We start from the raw sequence: 20,201 nt of genomic DNA, 5'->3' as shown, positions 1-20,201 counted from the left end.
TAAAATTAAATTCTTGAATTTAATTGAGTCATATTCTTCACTAATAAAAAAAATTAATTGTTAGTTGGTTTAGTAGTGATTCCCCGCAACTGCGATCGAAAGGAGGCTGGAATCACTTAATGTCAGAACTGACTTCCGACCCGGATTAAACCGATGGTAATAAAAAAAAACTTTAATGTCACGTCACATTTTTGTTTTATTTTATTTTAAAATAAAATAAAATAAAATATTTAAAAATAATTTGTAATGAAAGTATTTGATATCCAAAGAATTTATTTAAAATTAATTTAAATACAAAAAGAGTAAAATTGTATAGAGGAGAGGTATTCTTACCTGGGCTTGGATCTTCTCCTTCCATTTCTCCTCTCCTATTATCTCCTTCACAATTTCATCTCTATCTCTCTCTAACACCTTCTCTCTCTTCTTCTTTTTACTATTATTTTTAAGTTTTCAATATTGTATTGCACATGTTTTAATTGAAGGAGAGGGAAGGATGGAAGGAGATGATCCATTGTGATTCTTACCTATTACAAAGTTGATAAAATTAATAATATAAAAATCTTTTTAAAAGGATAACAGCGGTGTTGGATGCGAGTTTTTAATTTTTGATTTAAAATAAGATTTTATGATGCTGCCAACCGCTATTCCAATCACTTCTTTGATCGTCATTGATTATCACTGTAACCACCGCTAACTACTATCAAGTATTACTCTGAACACTTTCGATCACTACTTTATTTATTTATAATGTCGAATTTAACCACGATCGCCATCACTCTAATCACCTCCAACTACCATGTTGATTATCTTCAACCACCATGTGGATCACTCTAATCATTGTCAATCACTCATCTCACTAATAGTCACCACCACCAACTACCACTCTAACCAGCACTCCGACCACAATAAACCGCCTCTGGTCATCACCGACCACCACTCTGATCATCACTCTAATCGTCGACCATCACGTTAATCACCATTAATCACCACTCTAACATGCATTTATCGACAACCACTACTTTTAACTATTATTATTAGAATTACTACTAAAAATACATTATATATTTTTAGTATTTTAATTGTTTTGCAAATCTAATTATATGAATTGTTTGGATTATGATATGCTTATCATGATTATTTATTTGGCTTAATTAGTTTCGTGATCCCTTAAATTAATTTAAAGATTCACTTTGCTCTATTAACTAATAAATGTTACTTTTTAGTCCCTAAAAAATAATTTTGTTAGCTACCTTGATCATTTTTGTTAGATTTTGACCAAAAACATTAACTTATAGTTATGTAACAATCCAGTCCGCAAAATTGCACATAGTGAGTCATCAAACCTCCATAAAATGTGTTCTTCAACTTCCTTTCAAACCACTTCACTCTATGGAGAATTTTTAAGGTTCTCTAAAAAACTTCTAAATCACCCGCCTTCAACTTTCTCCAATTTCTTTTTAATTTATCTTCTTTCCAAGTTTCATTACAAGTTGTTATTTTTTCTAATTTTTATCCGTTTTTAATCCAAATCCTCTTTATCTTTAATTCTAAAAATGCCAAAAGACGCTGAGAGTTGCGAAATCTCACGTAGTGTCTTATTTTTATCATGATTGATTATGAATTTGTTTTTTTATGTTGTTGCAACATCGAGAGTCAACATATGATTCGGCCTAGATTCTCATTAACAAACTATTTCATTCATTTTAAACTGATATAATATTTCACAATATTTACTATATGTCTTTTTTAAGCTTAATTTCTTAATATCTAATTAAGCTAATTTTAACCAATCGTTAGTTGGTTCAGTGGTGATTGGCGCTGAACTTGGTAGGGAGGACCAAGGTTCGATCCCCCGCAACTGCGATCAGGAGGGGGTTGGAACCACTTGATGCCATAACCGACCCCCGAGTCGGACTATACCGGTGGTGATACACAAAAATAAATAAATAATTAAGCTAATTTTAATAAATGAGAAAATAAATAAGTAAATGGATATTGCTTAGATTTATTGGACACGTAACTCCATACATAAGAAGGGGTGAATTGTGGAGGTATGAAAATTGTTGATATAAAACAAAATCATTTTTAAATTAGATTTTGAAAATATTTTATCAAAAACGTTTGAATAGGTAGTAGAAATTCAAAGTAAAGCAATTCAGTGGAAAATAAAAGAGATAAGGGAAGACAAAACAACCCCAAGAATTTATAAAGGTTCGATCTTTAAAAAGTGACTTACTCCTCTCCAAAGAACTGATCTTGAGAGTATTCAATATTGATAGAGAGTTTTTAGAAGGTTAAGCTCACGAACCCCCTTCTACAAGGAAACAAAGTTTCAGGCTAAGTACCAGTCAAACCACGAGCTGAGGCTTGAAGCACTTAGTCTTCAATCCAAACAATGAATAGAGCTTGGAGCGGTTAGTCTCAAAGTCAAACAAATATTTTTTACAAGATGATCTTGAACCAAGATGGAATTTTGAGTTGGACCCCTCTGAACCGAACCAAAGTTTTACATGGGCTGGCCATGAACCAAACTGATATTTTTATCGGGTTGATCTCAAACCTACTAAGTTTTTACTCACGCTGAACTTAGAAACTGAGTTAGATTTTACACCAGGATGGTTTCGAACCAACAAAGCTTTTGACCAAGCAGAATTCAAGAACTATTGTGAATATTTTTCACTAGTTATTCTTTACAAACCCAAAAGAGATATTTTCTTCAATGGCAGGTGTTACGCCCCCAAAATGCTTTCAGTATTACCTATTGAACATACAAACCAGCACAAGTCTTTTCAACATGCTTTGTCCTCACTCACACGCTTTCTGGGAAACATCTCAGAAGGTCATCCATCGGTAGAACATAATTTCAATTGGCATCAGAGCAGGTACCTTATTCTGGTTGGGTGAGCTCCAGGGTTTTCTCCACATTCTATTAAAGATGGACAATAGTGAATAATGAGGGTCTATGAATCAGCCACCAATTCTTAACGGTACTCCCTCCGTCCCAAATTATATGTCGCAATGGCTCACTTCACACAGATTAAGAAACAGTAATAAATAAAAGAGAGAGAATGGTGACTTTACCAAATTATCCACATTAAATATTGATGTATTCGAAATAACATTAATATTAAGTGAGAAAAAATAAATTAAGAGTATTTATTAGAGGGTACAATTGGAAGATTAAAATATAAAATTTTATTGGTAATGCAAAGTGACAAGTATTTTCGGACAAATTTTTATTCTAAATGTGACATTTATTTTGGGACAGAAGGGGTACTAACTATGATTATTGAAAGGCTCACATGCTTTCCTTTCTCAAGTATATGAATAACAAGACTTGCAAAATAATCATAAGTGGATGGATTCCTACAAAGGTTATAGATTAAAATAACACTGAAACCTTGAATCCTGAGAAGGGGTGGTCAAAGGAAGAAGATAAATAAGCACTTGGTAACTCATGTGCATTTAATTTAATTTATAATGGAGTTGACAAGAATATATCTAGAATCATTAATAGATGCACCAATACCAAGGAAGCTTAGGAAAGTCTTGAAATTGATCATGAAGGCACATCCAAGGTTCATATGTCAAGACTCTAACTCTACAAGAAAATCGAAAATATGAAGAGGAAAGAGGAATAAACCATTGATAAATTCAATGTCTGCCTTTGTGGTATTGCCAACAACTCTTCCGGCCATGATGAAAATATATTAGAAGAAAAGTTGGCTAAAGAAATTCTTAGATCTCTTCCCAAGCGGTTTGATATAAAAGTCACAACCATTGAAGAAGCACAAGATGTAAGTAAATTAAAATTTAATGAATTGATTGAATCTCTACTAACATTTGAAATGACGGTTAATGAAAAATATAAGAAAAAGAGTAAGAGTACTGTGGCATTCAAAGTTGATGTTGAAGAAGATGATGACATGTTAGAATGTGATACTAGTGAAAATTTAATTTAGTCCATTTCCCTTCTATCCAAAAGTTTTGGTAAGGTCATGAGAAGACTTGACAGGAGATCAAGGAACAATATCACAAACAAGTTCAAAGATAACTTGCCTCAGAACTCCAAAGGTTGAAGTTTTGCTTTAAGAAAAGGCGTGCTTCATAGCTATCATCTCTAACTTAAAGGAAGAAGTTGATCACTTAAACTCCAATCTTGAAGGTATGACTAAATCTATTTAATAGATCCATGGGTTTTTGGTTGGCATTAATTTTGCTAAAACATGGTTCTTAACTGATTTTGAGCAAGATGTTGTAACATATTGACCAACTTTCATGACAGGTTCTGCTGTCATGAGGTTTTACGTATGTTCTACCAGATGTTGTGACATGTTATACCAGAACATCATGACAGTTCAGACTGATTTTAATCCTTGAATATTTGATTGAAAAAAAGAATTTTTGGAAGATTCAGGTACTCATACAGGTGCAGCCAATCAAGGAGTTTTTAGGAAAAATGCATATTTGATTGAGTTTCATAAAAATGATCTTTGATACTTTTTTAGGAAACTAAGATTTGATTTGTTCCTATTTTAGTGAGGATCTTGCAGCTGATTGAAGTTCAAAGGAGACTATAAAAGGAGACTTACTAAACTTAGTATAGCAAGCATTCACAAGAAGAAAACTGTGAGTGCCATACCCGCCCCGCCAAAGTCCGCCGCTCGCCAAAACCCGCTCCTCCTCCAAAACTCACTCTTTTTTTAGTTAATTATAGTAATTGCAATTCTTGATGATTTATTTTATACATTTATTTATAAATATATGTAATATTTTTTAGAGTAAATTTGTTAAAAAAATTACTTTTATAAAAAATTGTTTTAAAAAATAAGTGAAAAGTTTAATTAAAAGGTAAAAAAAGCATATTAATTTATTAAAAAATATAAATAAAAATAGGCGGGTAAGCCCGCCGCCCGCCAACCCGCCATCTTGGCGGGGCGAGCATGATTTTGATGCCCATTTTACTAGGCGGGCATGCCCGCCCCGCTCGTTTTTTGGCGGACATAAGGCGGGGCGGGCGGCGGGCGGGGCGGGCGGCCCGTTTTGCCATCCCTAATGAAGACTGGTATTTTGACAGTGGATTCTCTAGACATATGACAGGTGTGAAGAACTTATTGGAAGATGTTAAACCTCACACAACTAGCTATGTTACTTTTGGAGATGGTGCCAAAGGAGAAATTAAAGGTGTTGGAAGACTAGCTTGTGAAGGATCTCGTAAGCTTGATAGAGTCTTGTTTGTAAAAGGTCTGACTGCCAATCTAAAAAGTATTATTCAGCTATGTGATCAAGGTTTTAAGGGTATGAAAAAGATTGTGTCTAAAGAAGTTAACCCAGGAATTCCTAAACTCAAAATTGAAGAAGGAAGAATTTGTGGGGAATGTCAGATTGGGAAGCAAACCAAGATGTCACGCCAGAAGCTTCAACATCGGACCACTACAAAAGTTCTGGAACTTCTTCATATGAATTTGATGGAACCTATACAAGTTGAAAGTCTTGGTGGAAAAAGGTGTGTGTATTTCATGGAGACGAAGATCTCTTAACATACATACAACTTGATAGCTATTTAAATAGTCTTTCTATTTTTTATATAAAATAGGTAATTTTTTCGTCACTTTAGATTTCATATTCTCATTATAGGTTAGATAACAATTTAAACCATTAAATCTATCAATTAAGAATTTTAAATGATCTATCTTAAATCTTAGATTCATTATCAAATTTAGGGGTGTACATGGGTTGGGTCAACCCACAAAATTCGGTCAAATCCACCAAAAAAAATTCAGAATAGTGGGTTGGGTCGGATAATTGGGTGGACATAGGTTTAGAAACTAAAAAACCCATTAAAAATTTGGGTTTCGAAAAAAACCGGACCCAGACCCAAAAAATCCATTGACCCACTAATCAAACATTTATTATTACAATTTTAATGATTTGGATGAATGTTAACTTAGTTGTTGCAATTTTAGTCTCTTAAACATTTACTATTTTAATGAACTATGACTTTAACTAATTTTAGATATTTCATTCTTGGGTTAAATAAGTTTTTAATCCCTACAAAAAATTTTGTCGAATTTTGGTCCTCACAAAATTTTTCGTCATGAATTTTGATACTTCCCGTTAGATTGCTCTAACGGAGGCTTATGTGGCAAGCCACATGTCTCGCCAAATTAGGCAAACGCAGAAGTAAAGAAAAAGAGGCAGATTGCAAGGGTTTTAAATTCTCTTTAAATAAATGAAAAAACAATAATTTCTCACAAACAATTAATCAAATAGTTTGTAGGCAAATCGTTTTTGTAGTAGATTATACACATAAGTTGTATACATGTCGGCCACAGAATAGCTATCATGTTTACTACTAGAGCTAACGTTTTCTGTATATAATGTGGGTGAGCCAAGTTGAGCACAACAAACAAACTGAACATGAATATCAAAGTTAAACTTTAACACCCCTATGTAACACCCTTATAGATAGGTAGTGCTGCAGGCCATAATATATAAGAGGTACTGCACTTAGAGGTGATATAATGTAAAGATATCAATTTTTTCCATACAAAATCAAGTTAAACCAGCCATACAAATGCAACTATCATTACTAATGTCAGCATGATTAAAGTAATGACAGTTGCATCCTCTCTCTGTCTGATAAACGAGAGAGCTTAGATGAAGGTAACGTTACCAACTTTGAGCAACCATTTGTAGATAGAATGTGACAACGAACTATAGATTGTTTAAAATTGGACATTTCTATAAAATCTCAAATAAACCACCACTAACTCAAAGAAACTTCACATTGCATCAAACATCACATGCCAACGATGTTGTTAGACCACACATCATGACACTTATGTAGCAGCCAACAAAAGTGTGAATAAACATATAACTTATAAGTAACTTATATAGAACACTTAATTCCATTATAAAAAAACAATTACTAATCATATAATGAGTTTCAAAATTAAAGAAAATTAGTTTTGTTTGACAAAAAATATGGCTCTTTCAACTACAAGAAACGGAAAAAGGAATACTCACCATTGCAGTTGCATAGGTTATACTACAAAGAACAGAATCACTGTGAACATATAATGTTCCATTGCTTGCTTGACCCTCTCTACCCTTTTCATTTGAAATCTTTCCTTCCAGTATTTCATGCAACTGTAAACATATTAGATTTAATACGTTAAGATACATGGAAATAATATTTTAATATTACAATATAAAACTACAGTTAGAATGATTGAGAACAAAGTTTAAATAGATTTTGCTATCATCTCTTCCATTTTAATTTCATTCATTTGAAAATGGAACAAATGATATCATATGTATCAATGAATAACTTATATGAAGCCAACCCATTTGAGAGAAGACTCAATACTTGTTCATATGTATAGTACCTTAAAATCACAATCCAAAATACTTGCCATTATAGCTTAATTAAAACTTGAATTCCCTACCAACAGTTTGATTAATTGCTTGTAAAAAATTATTGTTTTTTAAGTTATTTAAAGGGGGTTTAAAACCCCTGCAATCTGTCTCTTTTTCTTTAGTATTGACTTTTACTGGCGTGGTGCGACACGTGGCGTGCCACGTAAGCCTCCGTTAGAGTAATCTAATGGGAGGGACCAAAATTCGTGATGGAAAATTTTGTGAGGATCAAAATTCGATGAAGTTTTTTGTAGGGACTATAAGTGAAAAGTGTCATATTTATAAGGACCACTAACATATTTAACCCTTCATTCTTTGATTATTTTAATGCTAATACTATTTTATGTCATTTAACTTTAATTTGTTGCTATTATTTTATGATAATTTTTATTAGTTTATGTTATCCTTATTATTTTATCATGCTAAAAAATAGTAAAAATAGATTATCTAATTTGGTTTAAGAACATAAAAATGTTATAATTTTTATGAAAATATATGATGACTCATCATTTAATCATTTAACATTAATAAAACAGAATAAATATTTGGGCAACCCACTATCCAACTAAATTCAATCAGAAAATTAGTGAGTTTGTCCAAACTGACCCATTGGTGTGTTATCTCACCCAAACCGAAGTGTCCTATATGGATTGGGTTTGACCAAACCCAGTCCAAACTTGCCCATGTTCACCTCTAATCGAATTCATTGACTAAAAGTAATTGAATTTACATTAAAGAATTTGAATTCAAACACTGAAATACTATTTTATCCCACACTCCAATTGTCGGATCGAAATTTTATATCTAACATTCAAACAACTGTTAGTCATAAGGGCACAAGGCTTAATAACAATATGATAAGTTCATATCCCACACACCACTAACTTAACATCTAACAACTTGCTATCAAAATCAAGCCTTTATTTTGCCTTAAAAGGAAACCAAATGGCATACATCAATCTCCATAAATAGTGTTAATGTACACCCATTTCCTTGAAGAGTATAGCATATAACAAGTAATGAGTAATGACTAATGAGCATGGAATCATCACACATGTATATATTGCAAACACTAACTCAATTACAGAACAGAACTACGCAGAAACCAAACAACTGTGTCACAACATTACTAATTACAAGGACCATAAGTAATTATAGTCACAATCCCAAAGGTTGTCTGTAATAATGAACTCCTGGCTGAAAAAGAGTGAGGTGATCAATAGCCTTTCCGAACAATTCTTTCAAGTCAGGATTTTGAGCTAAAACAGAATGAGCAAATTTCTCCAAACTAATCAATACATGCTCTTGCTCAAGAACCTTACTATTGCCAACATTTATCGCAAGATAACAAAGCAATTTTAGGCCATGCACTTGTTGATGATCATTTACTTGTAGCCACCTCATTAGCTTGGGAATTCCGTCAAGCTCAAGGATTATCTTAGAATGGTCGACGCGGTTGTAGTTGTCGTCACAAACAAACTTTTCCAATGCAACAACTATTTCCCTTGCCACATTTAAATCCCTATTTCGAAGGTGTGAAATCAAGGGACCGATAACATGAGGAACCTTTCCAGGAAAGTTTTTAGCTAAGGACCCAATTGACTTAATAGCTGGAATTAGGAATTTAGAATCACTCTCTTCCCGAACCACCTTCAAAAGCTTATCCAAAACTTCCTTAGCCGCGGGTGCGGTAGACCTAAAAGCATTTCTTCTAAGAGCAGCATTGGACTCTGCCACGGCTGCAATTTCCATAACAGCCATGAGACAGTTGAGCTTCAACTTGTCGCTTGCAGACTCAATAATCTTAGCTAAACAAAGCAAACCTTTAGTCTCCGTAATTTTCTTGCAAGCTAATAGACACCCTTTAGAAAGTTTCCAAAGAGCTTTAGCACAACTGACTTTAACATCATTCCTCAACTCAGGGCTCTGATCAGCTTCTCTTTCTCTGCAAATGCTTCCATCATATCCAACCTCAGACATATTGAGAACTAGTGAATGGATGCCATTTCGAGCATCAATAACATTATCAATTGACAATAACGACACCAGGGGTTTAGTCACATTAGCCAGTATAAACTCCTCACGTGCAAGAAGGTCTTGATCAGCCATAGCGGAGACCAAATTAGCAACCGAAACTCGAACTCTGAATACTCCATCCGATAGAGCCTGAACAATAGCAGGAACTGCAAGATTGCTTATGAGAAATCGAACGATCCTTTGTTGATCATCATCATCAGAGACAATGTTAACAAGAGCATTGGAAGCTGCAATTTGACATTCAGGGAAAGAAGAATCCTTAAGAACCTTAAGGAGAGGCAAAACACCACCTTCCTCCATGATAATGAACTTATTCCGAACATTAATTTTAGCAATAGAGCCCAATTCCGTCGCGGCTTCAGCACGGTCGCTAGGATTACCAAGCTGAAGGGTATAAATGTAAGTCCAGACCAAAGCCAATATTGGATCATTACAGGCAATAGGAGGGATTGAAAGATCAGTCCCTTTAGACTCAAAGATATTCAACAACCACAACATATCACCGTTAGAAGATTCTAGAAGGTTGCAGACTTTCCGAAAATCACCATTACACCTCATTGTTAACATGTGCTTCAGCACACCAATACCTCCTTGCTTTTTGCACCTCCGCACCAGTGTGAACGTTTTTTCAACATTCTTTGAAACTTCTCTCACCATGCGACGAATTGGTATATCGTTCAACGATTTGTGGTTCGCTTCCACCGCTCGCACTACACATCGGAGACTTTCGCAGAGTATCTCCACCTTCGTAGCTAGTTCGTGACATTCCAGCTTGGATGATTTAGCTTCCTGTGCCATTTTCATGACTTGGTCTGCCATTAGAATCGGAATCAAAAGCTCCTCCTTAAGACTCTTTTCATCTTCTAGCTTAGAGTTAGGGATATTAGAATTAGAATTAAGACTTTTCATCGCTGAAACAGAGAATGGAAAATTGAAGAAGATTGTATTTGTGGTGTTATATTTTGCTACTGTGAATGAACTTGAATATGTTCTGGGTGATAATAAATAGAGTAATATAACATTCGTGAAAAGCAAGAGTGTTGAATTTTCTTTTATAAATAGTTTTAGTCTGACTTTTATAAAGGATGTGTGGTTTCGGTTGAAATTACTAGAGAGTTCGTACGAAACTAATAAGAAATAAGAGAGTAAGATGTGATGCATCTCTTTATAGATTTGTTAGTTAATGCACACGGGTTGTTGTTGACTCATACTTAGTCAATTGCAAACGACTGTCGTTGATTTATTTTACGTAAAAGAGATTCTGTATATAACTTTTATTGTTCATAGCTTTAGAAAAGATGAATACTGCAAGGAAATTTCCTGTCCTACTACCAATCTCTACCAAAATGTACGGAACCAATTTATAAATAGTTTTCACTAACTGGTGTATTATTTTATCAATTTTATTCGTATCCGAATTCATACCATTCAGATTCGTGCAATTTATGTTGAGCTATGGTATGTTTACGTCAATTTTTTACACCATATATATGCCATTGATTTAGCAATGCACGGATTCCAAAATGAGATAAAAAACTATTAAAAAAAATGATAATTATGTATTTTAGGTATAAAAACAGTGTAAATATAAATTTTAGTGTCATAGTAGCATTTCTCACATTTATGTTTTAGTAATTATCCAACATTCAATCAATCAATATCACTTTTTATATAGTAATTTATTTAAAAATATATTAATTTTAGGTGAATTCCTATCTCCTCAAAGTAATTCTAAATGCTTTAGGGTGTGTTTGGTTTTGAAGAGAAATTGTGAAGAGAGAAGTAGGTTAGAGAGAGTGAGAGAATTGGTGTATTGTTTGTTATAAGAGAAGTATGAGAGAAATAGAAGAGAAATAAATGTAACTATTTTTGAAAAGACAAAAATAGCCTTTACTAAACAAAATTATTACACCATGAATTTAAAAAATAGATAAAAATTAATATTTTAATAATTGGATAAAATTGGCAAATGTATCGATACTCTTTCTCATTTCTCTCCAATTATGAGAAGATTGAAAAAATAGCGGGACTCATTGATTATAGCTCTGTCTCTCTTCTCTTTCTCACCTCAACCAAACAAGAGAAGTTCTACTCTTCTCTTCAACCTCTCTCTCTCTTCAACTTCTCTCTCTTCTTTTTCTCCTCTACCAAGCACACCCTTAAAAACAATAAACAATTATACTATTAAATAAATAAATAAATATGTTCAAATTAAATGGTATCATACTATTCTATTTTTTGTAATGTGTAGAGAAGTTGTCTCGTAAGGGTGTGTTTGGATTGACGGTAGACAAAAGAAGATTTCTCAATGCATCCATTGAATCTCTTAGCCACCGGGCGCAATTTCAATTATGTTCCCTGCTTCCGTATATGCACACTCGGAAGCACTTTTTTTAAAAAAAATTGGTTTTTTCCGTAGATGCATCTACGGAAGCGTTAAAACATAGTAAAACTTGTGATTTTTCCAATTAATTGGGAAAATCTCAAGTTCATGAAATATTTCGTAGCTACATCTACGAAAGGGTGTGAAAAAAAGTGTTCTGTAGATGTGCCTAGTGAATATTCTGTTATATTTTAAATCAATTACATTTCACTCAAAAATTCAATTTTTATAACAAAAATAGGAGTTTAGGAGTGAAATGTAGTTAATTTGAAAATATAACAGAATGTTCCGTACGTACATCTGCGGAACACTCTATTTTCAAATCCTTCCGTAGATGTAGCTACGGAAGATTTCATGAACTTAGTTAACTTGGGATTTTCCAAATTAATTGGAAAAATCTCAAGTCTAACTATGTTTTAACGCTTCTGTAGATGCATCTACGGAAAAAATCAGTTTTTTAAAAAAAAATGTGTTTCCAGAGGTATATCTACGGAAGCAGACGATCAATTTTGCCAATTCACAGGTGTATGAGAGATCCAACAGGTGTGGTTAGAAATCCTCTAGACAAAAGTGATTCTAGCAGCATTGTGTTTGGTAAAATTAATTTTATTAGAATTGAATTTAACTGAATCGATTTATGTTTGGATACATTTATGTAAAAGTGAGTTGAATAAAAAAATTTAGTGTAAAAATCTTCCAAAATTAATTCTAGAGGCAAAAGCTACAAATTATAGCTTAAAGTAGAATTTATTTGGAGACAGAATCAATTCTATTTTTGGTAAACCAAACACCTCAAAATCACTCAGAATCAATTTTACATCTCTATAATTGATTCTGAAAGCTTGTAGAAACCAATTCAAACATGCACTAATTTTTATAAGGTAGTGATATTGAACTAAGCTTTAAACTTCAAAGTATTAAATCGTGTATCTTTTCACCATTCATAACACATAAATCTATATTATCTATCGCATTATAACCGGTAAGGTTTAATTATTCTACATAGTAACTTTACTTATTCGAAATACATTAAGTATTATCATACTTGTGTTATGGAGAGCAATAGAGTTTTTAAATTCTGATGTGTAAAAAAGAAATTCATCAAGTTAGTTAATTATTTGAGTATGTATTTTAGATGTGGCCTATTTAATACCAACACCTATTAACTTGATTATACATGTCTCACTTTTGATTCAAAAGTAGAAGTAAATTAGATGAGACACCCTGTATTCTAGCTCTTAACCTAAAGAATCCCATTAGTTTAACTGGAACATTGTGTTTAGACATTCCTTCATGCGAGGTGTGACATATTGAAAGGTGGGATGAGGTTGACCATCTGACCTTGTCCATCCTCATTTTAGTATTACTTGTGTTGCTTACAAGTTAGAGAGTTATTGGGTCGAGGATGTTGGCCTTTGTTGGGCTTGATTTGTGTTATTACAATTCAATAGTCCCTCAAGCACAAAGTTTATAAGGACGGCGTGATTAAGTAGAGACATGATGGTTTATAGTCCCTAAACCACGAGACTGTAAGGGTGAAATGTTTAAGTAGATACATGATGGTTCACAGTCCCTCAAACACGAGGCATACATGGGTAAAGTGGTTAAGTACAGATCATGTTGATTAAGCTAATGGTGTGTTTTTTAAGTAAAGAGTGTGTTCGATGGAAATGTCAAGTAAGATTGAGCTTGATTATGGTTTTCACAAAGGTACGAATGGTGGTATTGTTTAATTTGGAGAGATAGTTAAGTTTTAGGATTAAATGTGTCGTTAATGCTATGAGTAATTAGAAGTTCCTTAGGAATGACTAACTAATTTAGACCGTATGGTGGTTATGCCCTATCATTATTGATGCTCTATCATAATAATGGTGGTTATGCCCTTACTAACGGTTATTTGGTCTAAGGGGCTAACTTCATCTCCATAAATACATGACATGTTTTTGTTTTTCCTCACTAACTCATTTATTCTTATTCATTCTTCAATGGTTTTTTTCATCCATCAATTTGTGACTCCAACATTTCACTAAGTGAAGCTTCATTGCAATTATTGTGTTATGTTTCGGATGGTTCATTATTTTATATAAGTATTTTTTTATTTAATTAAGTTAATATTTATTACTTTTATTATTAATTAGTTATGTTTTCTAGTGAAATTCACATATTTATTAGATTAAATAATATTTTCCATGTTAATTTTTCGTTTGGAAGGATTTGACCTATTTTATAGGTCTCTAGAAGTTATAGAAAGAGCCATAAAAGGAACATTGTGCATTTTTAAGAAGATTTACAATTTTATTTTTTTAAAATTTTCCATCATGATGTCTACGCAGGATTTTGATCATATATAAAGTTTCATAACTCCAATTGAGATGTGACCGACGGAAAATGAAAACTAACATTTAAGATTACTAAAAAAGAGCAGTAATGATGCTTCTCGTGCTTAGGCACGAGTATGATTCCTAATACTATATCATAAAGTATAAATTATACGGTGTGATGTTTATTTTTTGTGTTCACAAAACATTACTCTTCTAATGAATACCAAAAGAACAAATATATAATTAATTTTTAGTTATTTTTGAAATAATAACCGTAAAAAAATAAAACTAACTAATACGTAATTTATAAATGTGATTAAGAGATATATACTTAGGACTCTTTGGGAGTTTGGAGGAAAAGGGAGGAGAGAGTTTTGAAAAAAGAGAAAAATTAAGTGGAAAGAATTGAAAGATTTAGGCTAGAAGAGTTACGAAGGATTTGCTTTTATTCATAGCACTAAAAATCTCAAAATTTAGAAAATTCAAAATTTATAATGAATGAGAGTTTTGGAGGGCTTACATAAATTTTTTAAATATATTTTATTTTGTTACAATATTCTAAAAAATAAAAATAATATAATTATTAACACTCTTTTATAATTCTATATAAAATCAATTTTAAAAAAATATTAAATATTTTTCCATTTTTTTTTATAATAATTCGTTTTTGAAAGTCTTCTCTTCATTGAGTTTTCGTGATTGAGTATTCTAATTTCTTCATTGTTTATTAACAACAATCACCGAACCTTAAACTAAGTCCTCTTAATAGTAACACTTAATATATCAACAAAAAACCCTATGGTATAGTTCTAACTTGTAAGCCTAAAATATTATCTCTGCCTACAACTTTACATTGTTCACTTCATATTATGTTTTCCCTTTCAATGCTTTTTTACCATATTACGATTCATGCAAATATTTGGTCACAAGATAAAGTAAAATAAAGCATACTTTATAGACCTCAATTAGCATTCAAATTAAGTTAGATAGAAAGACAAACACATCTAGAATAAGACAGATGCCGGCAAAATTCTTTTAGACATAGTCATACTGATATCTTCAATGTGATCCATCTTCCACCAATCTTACATTTTAATAACACAAAACCCAACTCTTTTATTCTCCTCAAACATTCTTATAGAGAAATCAGTAACAAACAGTGTGTGTCTCAGCTCATATCACAATGGAGCGAAGGTATATCAGAGAGACCAAAGGGCCACTGACCCTACAAAAGAAGATGGCGGAGACACTCCGGCGGGAAGAACCGCCGCCTGACTTAACCGATTTCATGAACGACATGTTTTTCGGAACAGCAGATACTCACCAGAAAACCTATGACCTTACTGGAGGAGTTGGTGTGAGTATGGATGATGAGGAGGAGGATGATGGGTTTGATGACAGTACTAGAAGTAACAGTGCGAGGTTGACGCAAGAATGGTTGCAAGAAGCACGACGTGTTGTTGCTTCTTCTCCTTCACGTAGTGAATCTCCTGGACGCCTTTTGGGTTCACCTCGCTTTGCGTCGCCCTCGAAATCATTGCTTCCGTCTTCTGATCGAACGGATGCTCTTTCTAGGACTAGGTCCGCCAGAAGGTAACACTCTTCTATTTCACTCAAACAACACAATATACATGGTTTATTGTGCTTTCAAAACACTCAGTAGCAACTTTCTAGTAGTACTAGTATTAGTATATCACAGAGAAGTTAAAGTTAAAACTAAAATTAGAGACATGAAAAAATTAGTCTAACTTTGGTGAAAAATGAACATTCTGTAACAAGGATGAAAACTGAAAAGCCCTTAACCAAGTCTCCATTGTATAATGTGAATCAGATATAGAACAGTGGAAGGGATCAGTGATGAGATACTCTCCAAGACAGCAAAACACACCCGCAACAAATCCGACACATTTTCTGCTCAACCTTCAACACACGGGGACGAATCCCCTGCAACGGCAGTTCACAAATGGTTTTCCAACATCCTCAAACCCAACAACAATAACAATAACAATAACAATAACAGCAACAATGGTAACAGTAATAATAACAGCACGCCACCACCTTCTCCTGATTCTCTCCCTCCACGTCAGCCTCTTTCTCGAAAATCCCGCTTCAAAACCGAACCCTCCGCTGCACCTCACCCACAGGGAATCCAACCTCCTAATCATAATTCCAGAAGAACATTCAAGACTTCTGCACCGTCGCCGCCGGAGAATCCAAACCGGCGAACCACACCGACGTCCGATTCTCTACCACTCTCCCCACCGAGGAACCTCGTGGAATCCGCTTACCGGAGAACGATATCGTCTTCGACTTGCTCGTCGGAGAAGATAGTTCCGGCAAAGCGTTTCGCTAAGGAAGAAGAAGAAGCGGCTGAAGATTATAGCCTCAACGAGTTCTTAAAAGAGCAGAAGAGTCTGTTTCAGAGATTCTCTAAAGGAGAGCTTCGTGCAAATGTTAGAATCAAAATTGTGCTTTCTGGAGCTTCAAATAGTAAGTGAAACAGTAAAATTTGTTTTGTTGATTTCATATTGTGAGAGTGTTGGAATATTAATGATTTTCTTTGTGTTTATAGGTACGGCGTCGATGGTGGCGGCTATTTGCCATGCGTGGCTATTGGGTTATAGACAGAAAGAGAGTGATGACAGTGGAAAAGAACAGATTGTGGTGGTGCCTGTGATGAATGTGAAGCGAGGTGCTATGTGTCATCTCAAGCAAGCTGCATGGCTCTTTCATCATGCTGCTCTTGATGCCACCTCTTTGCTTTTCATTGATGAGGTCACATTTCGTCTTTTTTGTACATATTTGTTTTTATAGTCAAATGTTTATGCTTAGTATGTTAACACATTGTTTGTTTGTTTGTTGTATGGTGTCAAAATTTGATTCGGTAAATGACTCAAAATCAATTTTATGTCCATAATCACTTTTGTGTTTTTACTTAGTTTGCTGATATAGTACTGAAGTTTGTTTACAGGTGGACATGGAAAGCCTTTTGGTGACTGGTAAACTGAGTGTCCTTGTGGTTGGACAAGATATCTTAAATGCAACGAACGAGGTTGGTTTGCATGAAATGATGAAAATTAATTTAAAAAACAAGATTTGTGCCAAATCAATGTCTACATGCGTTAGAATTGATTTTATATTTCTTATTATGTTCTGTAGGTTGGTTCTCAATGCACTGTTCTAACAGATAATTACTGCGAGGATGCATATGATCTACTTCAAAACTCTGTCTTGAAGAAACTATTGGTAAATTCATTCTACATTTCTGATTAATTCCTAGATAAGTACTTATGCTTATATATTATTTTCAGCTTGCTGGTATTCTGCTAGACACACAGAATCTAAAAGCCTCAACATCAGTATCAATGACAAGAGATGCTGAGGCAGTCCGGCTGCTATTGGTTGGCTCAGCTCCAAACTACCGATACACTTTATTTGATCAGTGTATGGTTTATGTTTCATTGCACATTTAAATTGAGAATTTTTTGATGATCAAGTTCAATGTATATTAAGTTGTTTTTGATTCTTTGAAGTGATGCAAGACCAACAATCTTCTTCTTTTGTGGAAGCTTTGAACCATAACTATTGGAAGCTCCCTGATGAAAGTAAGTATCTATGTTTATTAGCTGCAAGATCATATGTCAAATCCAAAACAATGTCAAATCCAGTCAAGCTTATTTTTTTCTCGAGTATGCTGGGATTAAAGTCAGATATTCATTCAATTGAAGGATTTTAAATGGAACGTTTTAAAAGATGGAAGTAGAAGGATTTTAAATGGAACGTTTTAAGAGATAGAAGTATTCTAATTAATCTTCTAAAGTTCTCGTGCCAGTTAGGTGAGAGTCACTTGACTTATAAGCTTTGAGCTAACATTTTCTACAACTATCAATCCGCGGCACTTCACTCAAAGAACCCTTTGGTTTATGAGCATCACCTCATGGGTGATAAGGTGAACTTCTCCAATGTGGGACTCCTAAAAATGCACAATCGTTCGAGAGTCGACATACTCATCGGCTTTCATTCCACAACGCATCCCTCCATTTTATCCAGTCAAACTTTTTCAATGAAAGCACCAAATGTTAAATGCATAAGACCAAAGATAGAACCCAACACAAAAGTCCAAACTATTAGAGGGAGCACCCCTTGGCTTGTCTCACATAAAAGTTCTGCTGGGCGGTATACGTGTTTGTTTGTAAAAGGTGGTTTAAGGATATGGTTTAGCGAGCCAGTTGGCTCAAAACTTATACGTATGTCTTTAGCAGGTGTTGGGATTGACACAAATCTTTACCGCATCCGATGTCCCTAGCAAGGCTCGAGAGACCTTGAGTAATACGGAATTTCCATAGAAAACTAATTCATCGTCACGACATTCGGGTGATTCTGACACTGAGAGACGAAAGCTAGGGGAGTGGATGGGATTAGAGACCCCTGTAGTCCTAGCCGTAAACGATGGATACTAAGTGGTTGTGCGTATCAACCCGTGCAACGCTGTAGCTAACGTGTTCCCACCTGGGGAGTACGTTCGTCCTGACCAGAGGTAAGTAGTTCGGCTAAGCCGAAAAAGAGAAATGTGAGAGTTTAGGGGAGCCGGTTAAATGCTTTGCTTTATGAGGGAAAAGCGGGGGCAATGAACTTTCAAGTGGCATGGACGGCCTCGTGTCACTTCTTAGGCTGAGACTGTCTAATGTGGGATTTCTAATAATGCACCACCGTTCATAGGCAATGTCCTTGACGGCTTTTACTCCACAGACAATTCATTCAACTTTGTCTAATCAAAACCCTCCACTGTTCCAAACATTTAGCGAGTAGCCTTTTTGGGAAATCAATTTCCTTAGGCCCTCTCTTTTCCTTTTCTATGTCATTTTTATGCGAGCCTCCTAATAATGCACCACTAATTGAGAGCCGGGGTCCTTAAGATGTTTTCACTCCACGCCAACTAACTTAGCGACAGTTCACTATGTAAGTCTGGTAAGAAGCCCCCACTAGTCAGAATCTCTTTTTGAGAAGTCACTTCTCCCAATGAAAGTACTAAATGTTAGGAGCATATGCCAAAAAGGACAGCTCAACCCAAAAAACTAATCTGTTAGATTGGAAAATCCCTTGACTTATAAGCCACCCTTATTTTAACGAGACTCTCCGATGTAAATCTCCTAAGAATCTCTACTTTTCAATTGCCAAAAGATTACATTGATCAGAGCATATCATCATTACCATGAATCTTGAACTTTATTCTGTTAAAAGAACCACAAACCTTATAAATGCAGTAAGGATATAACAGAATAATTAGCCTGTTACTTAGATAGCAGTTATCTACAGTTATGAACATTTAAATATGGTTACAATTATTTTCCTTTGTTATTCTTTGTAATAGGTGAGCAAATTAGTGAAGGAAACATGGAGCATAGAGTTCGCGAGAGAAAGTCAAGCTCTACATCCGACCGTGAAACTACCATGCCAAGTTCAAAAACAAATTCCACAGACGCAAAAGGTATATTTTGAACCGATGATTCGATAAACCAAATCCATTTAAAATTATTCTTAGTAAGTCAAGTTTACCTTGTTGCAACTAAAAATAAGTGTGGTAACAACATTTATCCTTGCAGTCAAACTCGCAACACCAGTTTTGCAATCTCCTAGTCCAGCACCATCATCAAATGCAGAAAAGGAAGCCGGTCGTGGGAAAAACAAATTCTTCTTGGCTAGGTGGTTTGGATTTGGCTCAAAATGAACTACACTGTCCATGCAACTGGAAACTTATTTTTGCAAAATTCAAATCAAAATAAAAAATAATCATTCAAACCTGAATCCCATATGGGTCACACCAGGATTATGTGATGTAGTTATTGATTTTGACGGTTCGATACTGATTGTATATGTAAACTTACATCGCCATTGTCACTTTTTGCGCGTTAGTTATTAAATTGAATTATTATTATTATTATGACATTTGTGATGAAGAAGAATACATATGGTCCTACCTATCCATTACCCATGTGAATCTTTGAAGCTGTCTGGTTATTATTGTTTTTGACATTGGT

General features: G+C 34.3%; 2 protein-coding genes across 2 annotated transcripts; one reads left to right on the top strand and one right to left on the bottom strand.

Annotated features, from left to right (window-relative positions):
• Positions 1-8,107: 8,107 nt before the first annotated feature.
• LOC131605394 (uncharacterized) lies at positions 8,108-10,475 on the bottom strand. Its single transcript, XM_058877754.1, has one exon. It carries the CDS (start codon positions 10,366-10,368, stop codon positions 8,581-8,583), a length of 1,788 nt encoding a protein of 595 aa, XP_058733737.1. The 5' UTR covers positions 10,369-10,475; the 3' UTR covers positions 8,108-8,580.
• A 4,671-nt stretch (positions 10,476-15,146) lies between these two features.
• LOC131636543 (uncharacterized) lies at positions 15,147-20,174 on the top strand. The gene is made up of 9 exons (XM_058907159.1): positions 15,147-15,756; positions 15,995-16,653; positions 16,736-16,938; positions 17,135-17,215; positions 17,323-17,409; positions 17,475-17,607; positions 17,697-17,768; positions 19,535-19,651; positions 19,767-20,174. The coding sequence occupies exons 1-9, from the start codon at positions 15,347-15,349 to the stop codon at positions 19,889-19,891; spliced, it is 1,887 nt and encodes a 628-aa protein (XP_058763142.1). The 5' UTR covers positions 15,147-15,346; the 3' UTR covers positions 19,892-20,174.
• Positions 20,175-20,201: the final 27 nt, after the last annotated feature.

Source organism: Vicia villosa, linkage group LG1 (assembly GCF_029867415.1).
Source record: "Vicia villosa cultivar HV-30 ecotype Madison, WI linkage group LG1, Vvil1.0, whole genome shotgun sequence".
Lineage (NCBI taxonomy): Eukaryota > Viridiplantae > Streptophyta > Magnoliopsida > Fabales > Fabaceae > Vicia > Vicia villosa.
The sequence above is the reverse complement of the archived record's forward strand: the minus strand, read 5'-3'. Positions and strand labels throughout refer to the sequence as shown.

Coding starts and splice junctions, on each gene's coding strand:
- LOC131605394 (XM_058877754.1), bottom strand. CDS start 10,368: ATGAAAAGTCTTAATTCTAATTCTAATATCCCTAACTCTAAGCTAGAA.
- LOC131636543 (XM_058907159.1), top strand. CDS start 15,347: ATGGAGCGAAGGTATATCAGAGAGACCAAAGGGCCACTGACCCTACAA. Junction 17,216..17,322: donor TCTTAAATGCAACGAACGAG/GTTGGTTTGCAT, acceptor TATGTTCTGTAG/GTTGGTTCTCAATGCACTGT. Junction 17,410..17,474: donor CTGTCTTGAAGAAACTATTG/GTAAATTCATTC, acceptor TATTATTTTCAG/CTTGCTGGTATTCTGCTAGA.